Source organism: Pseudorca crassidens, chromosome 21, assembly GCF_039906515.1.
Source record: "Pseudorca crassidens isolate mPseCra1 chromosome 21, mPseCra1.hap1, whole genome shotgun sequence".
Taxonomy (NCBI): Eukaryota; Metazoa; Chordata; class Mammalia; order Artiodactyla; family Delphinidae; genus Pseudorca; species Pseudorca crassidens.
In genome coordinates this window covers 4,706,789-4,719,396 of record NC_090316.1, presented here as the reverse complement: position 1 = coordinate 4,719,396, position 12,608 = coordinate 4,706,789, and the positions used below count along the sequence as shown (strand labels likewise).

Genomic DNA, 12,608 nt, shown 5'->3' with positions numbered 1-12,608 from the left:
TAGCCTTATAGTTTGATATATTTTTCATATTGCTTCCTGAGAAAATTAAACAAATTTACAGTCAGCAACGTACTTATGTACCTCTGTTCCATATTGAATATGAGTTTTCAGATAATTCTTTCACTGAGTGAAAAAACAGATTCCTTTGTGTGAAAAACATCAGTTATTATTATAGATTTATTGCCTTTTTACTGTGATTCTCACTAAATTATAGAACCTAGAGGTTTACAGTAAGAATTTCTTGTCACTTGTTGAGTAAAAAAAATTTCTTACTGAACTTCTTGGCTATTTGGATTCTAAATATTCATTGCCCTGTTTTGTCCTTAATTGGGAGCAATCTGGCTTTTACTCAAGTACTCACTAGCCAGTCCAGTGGGAGCAGTTAGGACTTTATCTCTCCTCGCCTCTTTACTGTTTTCATTGTGGATCGTTTCCCCTTCCGCAGACTTGTTCTCAGTTTCAGGAACAGCCCTCGCTTGTGCCTCTCCCAGTCCTTGGATTGCTGTCCAGGGCGAGGCTCCTCTTTCAGCCCTTTGCTTGGTGGTCTGCCGTGGCCCCTCTTGTTCCTCCTCCGAGCTGGTTCACGTTCTTTCTGGCCACTGTTACTCATGCTCGTGGCTTCAGTCATTGCCGAACGGCTCTTGGGTCTGGAGGGTCGGCTTAGCCCTCCCGCTGGCCTTCAGGTGCAGGTGTCCAGCTGTTCGACAGGCATCTCTCATCACTTCATTTTCGACAAATACCAAATGAAGTCCTTTGTGCCTCTTTCTCAGCCTGCTCCTCCTGTATTCCCTTTCTCAGTAAATGGTCCTTGGTAGCTCAGACCGGACTCCTGAGTTACTTTTTGCTCCTTGTATTCCTTTGCATTTTCCGTGCACCCCGCCTCTGCCCCCTTCTGTTTTAGGGGGAGGCGTGATCACTGTGCCGGCCCCGGTGGGGCTTCCCAGACGGTCTCCTCCACTTTCACACCAGCGTGATCTTTCTGAAACACTGTCTGATCCTTCCACATCGTCCAAGACCTACTGGTCCCCTGAATGTTGCATCCTAATGTTCTAGAGAATTTATGGGGATTGAGCTCCAGAATCAGCATTTTTAAAGGCTGGCTGGGCTATTCCCATCCCAACAAAATTTTAGGCCCGATTATAGGATAAATAAAAATACGTTTGCATTTCTCAGAGGGGTGTCCCAGCCTCTCCTTTTCTCCTCTGGTTTCATCTCCAGCCTTCCTTCGCCTCATAACTTGGTCTTCAGCCATACAGTTCCTGAGCTCTTCGTACCCGCTCCCTTTCTGTGTGCTTTGGACATGCTGAATTCTCGGTCTTGAATCCCCTTTCCACCCTTAACCACATAAGCGTTTTATTTACTGTCTGGTCTCCATTCAAGTGAAGCCCAGCTCCTCCACGCAGTTAGGTGCAGTCCTAGCTTCTCTGAGCAGCCGTCACTCCTGTGTGTACCTCTGTGTGCTGTGTTGAAGTATTTAGCTCGTATTTTATTTCTTTACATTTTGTCTCCCCACTAAATTCGAGTGCAAGGGTCTGCTAGCACTATGCTGAGTGTGGTGCCTGACACTCAGTTTGAACAAACCTATAGTGAAGTGAATTTCAGATAAATATATGTGTATAAATATACCAGCTCAACAAAATGTGTCCACCAAAACACTGCATTGGATATCATTTTAGACATTTTAAGCAATACAAAAAACAACCAGAAAAGTGAGCTACTACGACTATAACATGAGACTTTGTTTTTCTCATTATACTGTTTCTCGAACCAATGTGAAAACCTAAGGCAAAAGGCATAAGTTTAGTCAGAACTTGGAAAATTAATGTACCTTTGATTTCTAGGCTGGTGAATCAAAGACTTCTAGAAGTACAGTCACAAGTTGAAGAATTGCAAAAATCTTTACAGGATCAAGGCTCAAAGGCAGAAGATGTAAGTCTTAATATGTACCAGTGATGGTCCAACAGTTTCATAATGTTAAGAAAAGCTATAACTTTTATTTGATGGTCTGTATCAAAATAATTGTAATTATAGTGGTTATAGAAAAGAAACAGTGTTTTCCTTTTACTAACATTCCTTATAAAAAGGACCAGACAGTACTTTATTGTCTCTTTCAGATTCATCCTGCTGGGAATTAGAAGTTTACTTGTAGTTATCAGCTGAAGAATTAATTGGGGTTTTATGTTTTACATGTGCTCACCTCAGTATTCAGAGTATAGGTTTTTCCCTCTGGTCAAAAAAAAAAAAAATGCTGATAGAAACTTAGCATGTTCAAGTAGCAATGTTTGTTGTAAAATTGATTTTAAGAAAATAATGCCGGGCTTCCCTGGTGGCACAGTGGTTGAGAGTCCGCCTGCCGATGCAGGGGACACAGGTTCATGCCCCAGTCCGGGAAGATCCCACATGCCGCAGAGCGGCTGGGCCTGTGAGCCATGGCCGCTGAGCCTGTGCGTCCGGAGCCTGTGCTCTGCAACGGGAGAGCCCACAACAGTGAGAGGCCCGCGTACCGCAAAAAGAAAAAGAAAATAATGCCATTTCTAAAATGCTACCATCTCTAGGTTTATGAATCCCGCTTTCTCCCCCTGCCCCTCCCGCCACACAGATACACACACACACTCACACGCACATTGTCACACACACACACACACACACACACACACACACACACACTCCCCTGCCCCTGCTTGTGCGCACGCTCTCTCTCTCTCTCTCTCAAATATAAGCTCACTGCCCTATTTTAATATTCGCTTAGCACTCTGCCCCTCTGCCCTAGCCCTGCCTGCTTGGCGGGCGCTCACCTAGAAAAGAGTAAGTGTGCCGAGGCGGGAACAGGGTCCTCCCCACCTCGCCATGCTCACCGCCCCACACAGTGAGCTGGGGCAGCTCATAGTAGTCAGGCTCTGATGCAGGCGTAAATCAATCATGTTTTGCAAATCCCTTACATTTAATGAGCTGTATACACTAGAGCTGCTCCTGTAAAAGGGCTCAAAACCAGTGTGAAGAGGGGATAACAACTGAAGTTTAATCTTTGCTTCAGTCAGTTGATAACTTTTTTCCTTTTGCCGGAGTAACTCTGGCTTTTGAGTATAAACCTATTTGGTTGTTTTCATTGTTAGAGTCATTTGGGGCACTCAGCGTCAAAACTGTAGACACATCTAGTTCCGTCCAGCCTTAGTAACGTAAGAGGGTGTAAAAACAAAACAGCATATTACTTAAAACCTGAGAGTGTGAGGTATAAAAAGCTCACTGGTGACCTAATTTTATGAGTTTCTTATGCACCTATCTGGCTTATGTTGGCAGCGTGCTCTCTGAGATGATGGGCTGTAATTTATCCTCTGATGTGGTGGTAGTTCTTCTTAGATCCCCACATTGATCCCCAGTTCCTAAAATTCTCACCAACATTTAAACCACATCATCCCCTTATTAAAATAGAACTAGTTTGAAATACCATGGTTTACTTTCAAGCATGCCTTTATCCAGAATGCTAAATCACAAGCAAAACCACCATTCGTGTATGAAAATACTAGTAAAACTAAGAGGGTCTTAGCAGTGAACCAAAGCGGGTAACATTTCTTAGTTCAGTGAAATCACTAGGTCCCTTAAACTGAGGTAAATGTAGACTTCGTTTTGGTCTCGAAAACTTTGAGGAGACTTTCTGTTGGTTTGTTATGGTAGAGAGGGGAGGGGTGTGCAGATCCTAGGAAGTAAAAATGGCGAAACATCAGTATCCACTCAACCTTAGTGTTAGACTCTAATAACCATTATACTTGCTGTTCTTACTTATATTTAAACATACAGAAAGGTATTTATTCTGTAAAACAGTTTTTTACATAACCTGATTAGATATCACTGTGGCTATCAAATCTAATTAAATATGCTGTGTGTCATTGCTTTAAGAGGCCATATTTCAGAAATGAGTTCCCAGGCCTAGAAGTGCTATTGGCATAAATTAGTCAATTTATTTGACTGCTCAGATGCTGAGATGTGTTGCTCTAAATTCTTGAAAATTCTCTCAGAGCTGTTTTCTCTGTAAAGATTCAGATAGAAACTTGCCTCATTCTGAAGGCGGGCTCAGCATAATGTGGAGAAAAGTGTGACCCACGACGTGTGGTTCTTCCCACGGCAGGTGTTCAATGTTGTTGTCGCCTCTCTTTTCACCCAACCTACAGTGTTGCTTCTCAGGAATATGTAATGCACAGAGCAGCCTGCCAAATGGAATTGATCCTCTCTAAAGAACAACGTAATTTCTGCCCATTTCTGTTATCAAAAGCACAGTCCTTTCATGTGACCTTAAGTCAGAGTAGCGTGATTTGCACATTTTTATTATTATTTTTATGTCATTTATTTTTAGCATGGAAGCAGAAAAGCATTGTTATATCCAGGCATATGGATAATTTGAGCTAGCCACAGTGTATAAAACTCCAGAGAACAAGACAGGATGAGGAGACCATAGAAGAAAGAAAAATGTACATTTTTGAAAAAAAATGCGTGTCTTTTACTTCTGTTCATGAATTACTAAATCGTTCCTTCTATTGGCTGCTGTGTTTGCTTCATACTAATATGTCCTCTCTGTCTCTTGGCATGGTTTCTGCTCAAGGCTATTGTAAGTATGGCTTCCTATTCATTTCTATATATTGAAGAGTTTTTTGATTTATACATTATCTGCCATCATAGTTGATGTGGTTGAAATTTTAAATTAACAGGAGTTTTGTGCAAAAGGAATATACCAATATTACTTATAGGTTTATGCCCTTTACAATTAAGATACTTAAAGGATATCAAAAACCTAACCAGTCAGGCTAAAAGGAACTCTGCTCCTTTTTTTTCCCATCCCGCTCCTACCCCCATTGTTATAACTAGTTTGTTTTTATCAAGTATTTTGAAGCTAGCTTGCTGTCACAGTCTGGCCTCCTGATGCCACATTTTATGAGTAACAGTCTTCCACTGGAGAGGCTTCAGTGGAGGTGAAGACTGTGCATAGACTCCGGGGTCTGGCAGGCCTGGGTTTTAATTTGGGATCTGCCTCTGGAAAGCCCCTGAATGTCTCCCCAGCCTCACCTCCCTCAGCCATGAGATGGGGCTGGTATCACTCACGGTTGTGAGGTTGACATGAGACAGTGCACATGATAAACTTGAGTGAGTGCCTGGCATATTAACTGCTCATTACATAATCATTTTATTATATATTATCTCAGATTTAAAAATTAATTTTGCTTAGAGCCTAATCAAGACAGAAATGCACAATTAAAGCTAAGGTGTTTTTTAAAGTATTTTCATTTTACCCTCTGTACTGGAGAAGGAATGAGCAGTAATCAGAATTCAACGGGGTTGAGACTTCCCTGGTGGCACAGTGGTTGAGAGTCCACCTGCCAATGCAGGGGACACGGGTTCAAGCCCTGGTCCGGGAAGATCCCACAGGCCGCGGAGCAACTAAGCCCGTGCGCCACAGCTACTGAGCCTGCGCTCTAGAGCCCGCGAGCCACAGCTACTGAAGCCCACACACCTAGAGCCCATGCTCCGCAACAAGAGAAACCACCACAGTGAGAAGCCCGCATGCAGCAACGAAGACCCAATGCAGCCAAAAATAAATAAATAAATTTATTAAAAAATAAAAAGTCAACAGGGTTATCATCTTTCTCTATGTTTGGGGGAAGCAGTGGTAGAGGACATTGTGGTCCACTAACCTAGCTGTAGTTGACATACTCAGCAAAAAAGTGCATTTGAATATTCCAGAGCTGTGTCAGAATGGGCTCGAATAAGCGATGACAGTAATCACTATCAAGTCAGGGGACTGAAAATGGAAGAGCCCGGTGTGACGGGTATGTTCCCCTCCGTGCTGCTCTTGACTGATGGGACAGTTTGTTTCCTAAGTCTGTATTATTTGGGTTTGGCTGAATTAATTATGTAACTATTTATCTCAACGTGAACTGTTTCACAGAATTCATTAGTAATGTGTACCCTACAAGCGTTGAGTTTAATTATGAAACCTGGTGGTCCTGTATGGAATGCCGTTATTCTTTGTTTATCTTAGGTCAGTTCTGATCTCCTGCTTCTCAGGAGACTCTTTTTTTAAATACCCAGTCAAAGCTGCATTCTCCAGCATATTAAATGCTGTGCATATCCCATCTTTCACGTTCCTATCCTGTCACATAAACTGTTTGCAACCTGTGCATATCAGAAACTTCTGATTAATTCAGTAAGTGTTTACGGAAGTTGATCCCATGATGCAAGGAAAATATAGCAGATAAAAAGTGTCTTAGGGACCGTCTATTATTATTAGAGTTCTACTTGCCTATTGCATCCAGGAATATTAGGTCTGTACATAAGTGGCTTTTTTATTCATTTCCCTGACTATAAATAGAGAATTCAGACATACAGTTTATGGGTATTTTATACTGATCGTTTTTATCACTTATAGGCTGCTGTCTCCCTTATCAAAGAGAAATAAACTTGGGTACATTGTGTATTTTCAGCTCTTTGACCAGAGAACTTACTGAGGGCTCACTCAGTTATTTACTACTATATTCTTAATTTTTTAAAATTAGCTTATTAGTTAAAATGTTAAGTAATAAACTATTTTTTTATTTTCCATTTTCAGTCAGTTCTTCTAAAAAAGAAGCTTGAAGAACATCTGTAAGTATAAAAGCTATTGAGGCTCATTGTTACATTGTCCAGTGAAACATCAGTGTTTTGTGTTGGTGGTTACAGAGTATCTAGGCAGTGGCATGGGTAGCCCTGAAGGTATAGAAGATTATAGGAGACATTAATAGTATCTAAAGGGTCATCTTCACCCCAGGTCCTCAAATCAAAACAATTACTGTGTTAGAACTGTTTTCTCAAGTGAGATTCCAGGGTTTTATGTCTTCACGATAGTATTTAATGATCCCAGTTAGGAGTGTGGGACCCTCTGGATCAGCAGTCAGAAATGTTTTCTATAAGGAACAGAGAGCAGTTGCTTTAGGCTTTGCAGACAGTGGTCTGTGTCACAACCACTTAGCTCTGAGGTTCGAGAGCGGCCACAGGCAGTATGTAAACCAGAGCTGTGACTGTCCCAACCAAGCTTTCTATGCAGGAACGGGCCATGGGCTGAATTTTCCAGCTCTAGAGTCTGGCCAGCTGAAGCTTCCTTTTTATGTAAGTGTTTTAAAGTATTATTAAGCTTATCAGTAGCAGCTTTTCAAACATTTCCTTGAATTGCAAACATACCTGAACATGACTTTTTGATCTAAAAGATTAAATTTTTAAATATTACAGTTGTTTTCTCATGAAGAAGAAACCTTCTTCCATATCTGAGGTTGACAATGTTAGGAGTGTTTTGTAATTTTTCTTGCACCCAGTAACTGCTGTAACCCTTCCTATCACTTTCTGGCAAAACTCTGTCCTTGCAGACATTGAGTGTGGGTGCCCATGGATTGCCAGCCTGGTGGAGCGTTACAGGGTTAGACTGTGGTAAACAGTCATCCTGGGTACCATAGTGGCCATAGTCTGGCAGTTTGCTGCGTGCTATCCTAATTTCTTTCTTTCTCTTTCCTCCTTTCTTTCTTTCTTTCTTTCCTTTCTTATATGGGAAAGTGAGACGCTCCTAGGGCAAGTCTATCACTGGGCAGGTTCTTAAAATACTAGAACAGCACCTATCACCTTCCAGCCACTGTGAGGTTACCTGCAGTGAGAATTTAGTGTTGAATTCTGTCCTTTTTTCATTTCCCATCCCTTAATTGCAGATAATAGAATACCTGTGGTTTCATAAAACTACTGTCTAACCATTGTTCTGTGTTCATTTACATGGTAAAAATCTTCATCAAAAAGAATTTATTAGTGAAGATGAGGCCTGTATTAGTTTCCTGTGGTTGCCATAACAAATTACCACAAACTGCAAGGCTAAAAACAACAGAAATTTATTCTCTAACAGTTCTTGAGGCTAGAAGTCTGAAATCAGGGTATCAGCAGGATTGGTTCTTTCTAGAAGTTCTAATGGAGAATCTGTTCCATGTACCCCTCTACTAGCTTCTGGTGGCTGCCAGCAACCCTTGGTATTCCTTGGTGTATAGATGCAACCTCTCTCTCCATCTTCACGTGGCCTTCTTATAAGGACACCAGTAATTGGATTAGGGCCCACCCTGATCCAGTATGACCTCATCTTAACTAAGTACATCTGCAAAGACCTTATTTCCAGATAGTGTCACATTCACAGGTTCTGGGGTTTAGGACCTCACCATATCTTTTTCAGAGACACAGTTCAGCCTACCACAGAGCCCACAGACATCTCAAAAGATGAATGACAGTGCAGATTTAACACTACAACAAGACTATTTTACACACAACAAATTGGTAAAATTTAAGAATCAGACATACTAAGTATTGCCAGAGATGTTGAGTGCTGGTAACTCTCATCCACTGCTGGTAGGGATATACATCAGTTTATTCAGTAAACTGCAACATGCATATATTCTGTGACCCATTGATTCTACGTTTCTATGTATACCCTAGATTCCCAGAGATGCTGTGGTCCATGTTTACCAGGAGACATTTAGAAGAAAGTGTGAAAGAACATTGGGGTTTTGGGGTTTTTTGGTCAGTTTCAAACATTTATTTTTAAAAAGTGACTATAAGGTAGTTTATTTAGTTATTATTCATTTCCCTCTGATGACTTTTTGTTGTTGTTGTAGGCGGTGGTTGTGTGCATTGTAGGATATTCAGCAGTATCTCTTTCCTCTCCCCACTAGAAGCCAGTAACACCCTCCTAAGTTGTGACAATCAAAATTATCTCTAGACAGCCCCAAGAGGGCAAAATTGTCCCCAGCTGAAAAGCTCTGTACTTCGAGGTCCCTACCAAATGTCTCAGTTTCAGTGAGAACACAACTCTGACTAGTTGGAACTCAAATGTGTGGACTTTTGGGATTCTTCCCTCTCAGAGCCCCAGTAATTTTTCATTCTTCTGTAGTTGTCCCTTGACAAACCTCGTGGTGTCCATTCCTAGAAACATGCAATTTAGCATTAATCCAAACACTTAAGCGCACCCATATGCCAATTTATGGTGATCTTTTCTTACATAGCTCTTTCATCTCTTACTCTGTGCTCCAAAAATTCTAGCCGCATCTGCCTCCCCACGTTCTAACCTCTTTGTCCTCAGCTCAGGGGGATGGGCACACCCTTCCTGTGATCTCCTCCTGACTGCAGACAGAAAGCCAGAGAGATCATAGGGGTTCCCACTCTGGTTTTCTTTCTCTGAGGATCAGAATCTTGTACTGCTTACTGTCCACCTTCTGAAACAGTTGTTTTACATAGTTTGCCCAGCTTCCTACTTGTTATTAGCAGGAGAGCAAGTCCAGTAACAGTTATCCATACCTTCATGGCCAGAAGTAGAAACAACATAGGAGCTCAAGAGCACTGGGTAATGTCTGGACACACTTCTTTCCTCACAAGTTGTGTGTTTAACAAGAAAGAACATTGTTTTTAATCACAGAAAAGCAGAAACAATACAAATATCACCAACTGTAAAATGATAAATAGATTGGGATATATTCAAACAATAGAACACTGTACAGCAATAAAAAGGTATAAACCAGGGCTAACACATGAACATAAATGAATCTCAAGAACAGCATGTTAAGTAAAAAATGGAGGTCACAGAACAGTACATACAGTATAATTAATGTGTAAAGTAAAAACAGGGCAAAATTAAGCCATGTGTAGTGTTCAGGAACACACACAGAGGCCCGTCACGAAAGTCATGAGAACGGTTAAAATCCTTGATTTGGTTACCGCTGGGAAAGAGATAGGAACACATGGCATTTTTAAGGTTCTGGGATAATTTTTATTTCTTAACCTTTTTCTTCACTGGGCTTAGTTTTTCTTATTTAAACTGTATATATTTATTTTGTGTAACATATGTCTGCATGTGTGTGTGTGTGTGTGTGTGTGTATACCCTCAACAAAGATTTATTAAAGTATTATGCATAGAAAAGACCAGAAATAGATATAACAAAGTACTCTATTTTTTCTTCGTGTTTTTCTGTATTTTCCAATTTTTGCAGCCTTTTTTCCCTCTCGTATTACAGAGTGCCGCACTAAATAGTATAGAGAATTACACATTATGTAAATACTAGGAAAAAACTTCTGTTCATTCATTCTTTTACTTTTATATTGGAATATACCTCACAATAAAGTATACAAATCCTGAGTTCCTAGGTCTACAGCTTGATGAGTGTTTTCCTACATAGGCAGGTAGCCCAGATCAATAGCATGTTTCCAGCAACACCCCAGGATTCTTTGTTCTCTCTTTTAATTAATTGATTACATCCCCAGACTAGCCACTGCTGATCTCTTATCACCCTTTGTTAGTTTTGCCACTTTCTGAACTTCATATAAAAAAAATCATATAGTATTATCCTTTTGTGTCTGACTTTATTCAACATTATTCTATGATATCTCTCCACGTGGGTGCATGTACCATTAATTTATTCTTTTTTATTGGAGTGTACTGTTCTTTCTATTCTTATTTTAGGAGCTTCAATTTTTTTGCAAGAGTTTTGCATTATAAAACCTCAGCAAAGTTTTAAATTTAATGTTTACGATATCCTTATTCCTAGAAACAATAAAGATCATTAAGTTATTTCTAACCTCTTGTGCAGGTTTATATAAAAGAATGACTACTATTTCAAACTCTGAGATTTTTGTCTCTATTTTTTAGTCATTTAGAAAATACGTTTATGTTGGATTAGTTTTTTCATCTTTGTTTCATAGCACTTGTGTGCTATGCTAGTGTATCCCATAAAGAAAGAATTTATATCTTTCATTTCAAGTGAAAAAATGCAAAACAGTGGTAGGTAAGAGTGTTAACATCTTTTGTTACAGAGAGAAGCTGCATGAGGCCAATAATGAGCTGCAGAAGAAGAGAGCCATCATCGAGGACCTTGAGCCGAGATTCAACAACAGCTGTGAGTTTTCCCAATTAGCGTAGTTTTCAGTTGGTTAGCGCTAGTGATGAGTTTAAATAAAATTTGGTTTTTTTAGAAATAGGCCCTAGTATATTTTCTAGCAATTAAGGAATTTGCCCTGTTCACAGAAAGAGTATAAACACACACACACACACACACACACACACACACATAATCATCTTTACAGTACTTCTTAAATTTCTAATTTAGTTGTGAGTTTTTCCTTAACGATGGATGCTAATGCATACTTTATGAAATTTTTTTCACAGTGTCATTAAGTCAGCCAGACTTTTCCTTTGGTTGATATTTACACCCGTTTGTAGCTTGACTTTATCAATTCTTCTCTGTGGATGTGGGAGAAGGACACAGACTTTTACTTTTTTAGTATTGTAGTGAAATATACATAACATGAAAATGACCATTTTAACCATTTTTAAGTATTGGATTGGCCAAAAAGTTCATTCGGGTTTTTCCGTGAGTTGCGATGAAAATCCCGAACGAATTTTTTGGCCAGTCCATTGTATATAGTTCAGTGACATGTTAAGTACTTTCACACTGTTGTACAGCCATTGTCCATCTCCCGAACGTTTTCATCTTCCCAAACTGAAACTCTCTACCTGTTAACCACTTCCCTCCTCCCCTCTTCCCAGCCCCTGGTAGCCTGTGTTCTGCTTTCTGTCCCTATGCACTTGACTCTTCTAGGTAATTCATATAAGTGGAATCATACAATATTTGTCCTTTTGTGTCCGGCTTCTTTCACTTCACATAATGGCTTTCATTTTCACTTAGTATAATGTCTCCATATTGTAACGTGTATCAGAATGGAGGCTGAATAATCAACTATTTGTGTAAATAGACCACATTTTGTTTATCCCTTCAGCCATCCATGAATACTTTTTAATTTGTGCACTTCCATAGTGTAGTTTTTGTTTATTTCTAAGAAAAGCTTTTTGTTTAAAAAAATTGTGAATTTAAAAAAATAAAATTATATATAAGTATAGACAAAACAGTCTCTCAAAGCTGTTTACTATTTTGTCAGTTGAAATATTTTCAAGTTGTTAGGTCTAAAAAATTTTTAATTTTTTACTGTCTCACCGATAGCCTTAAAAATTGAAGAATTACAAGAAGCTTTACGGAAGAAAGAAGAGGAAATGAAGCAAATGGAAGAAAGATATAAAAAATACTTAGAGAAAGCCAAAAGTGTAAGTGTGAGTCTGTGGGCCTCTCACTGCACTTTCTCATTGTGTTTCGCTGATGTTTCAAAATACAGTGCCTGAACGGTGACCTCTCACACAGAAGGACACGAGGAGTCTTTCGACAAAAAGAGCAAGAGGCCGTGATCAAAACAGGTCGCCCCAGCCCCAGGTTACTTACTCGTTACCAAGAGGGACTCGCCCTTCTATGTAGGAAATGAGTGGCAGCCCCACCTTGCCTAATTATCAAAATCGGCTGTGCCTGGCGGGAGGGCCCGCCTCTGTCTCCAGATGAGCCTTGCTGTTGGCAGTGCTCAGGGCTTCTGGCCTAGCTCCAGTTCCCAGGGAGAAGGAGGTTACTGGAGCAAGTTAAGTAACACCTTCAGGAAGGCATCAGATAAATCCAGACTTTGGGATGAGAATCCACATTATGAAAGCAGAAATAGGCACTGGAGCATCATGGAACACCAGAAGCTGTTCT

General features: G+C 40.1%; 1 protein-coding gene across 4 annotated transcripts in view; it reads left to right on the top strand.

Annotated features, from left to right (window-relative positions):
- Window positions 1–12,608, top strand: part of HOOK3 (hook microtubule tethering protein 3) — a 128,656-nt gene that overhangs the window by 76,147 nt on the left and 39,901 nt on the right. For all 4 annotated transcript variants that reach the window (XR_010939477.1, XM_067721445.1, XM_067721446.1 and 1 more), the window contains exons 16-19: window positions 1,842–1,929; window positions 6,596–6,630; window positions 10,852–10,934; window positions 12,036–12,136. Coding sequence is in view for 3 of the 4 variants with exons in the window: in XM_067721445.1 (XP_067577546.1) it covers window positions 1,842–1,929; window positions 6,596–6,630; window positions 10,852–10,934; window positions 12,036–12,136 (307 nt within the window). In the remaining variant the exon portion in view is untranslated. The remainder of the gene's footprint in view (window positions 1–1,841; window positions 1,930–6,595; window positions 6,631–10,851; window positions 10,935–12,035; window positions 12,137–12,608) is intronic.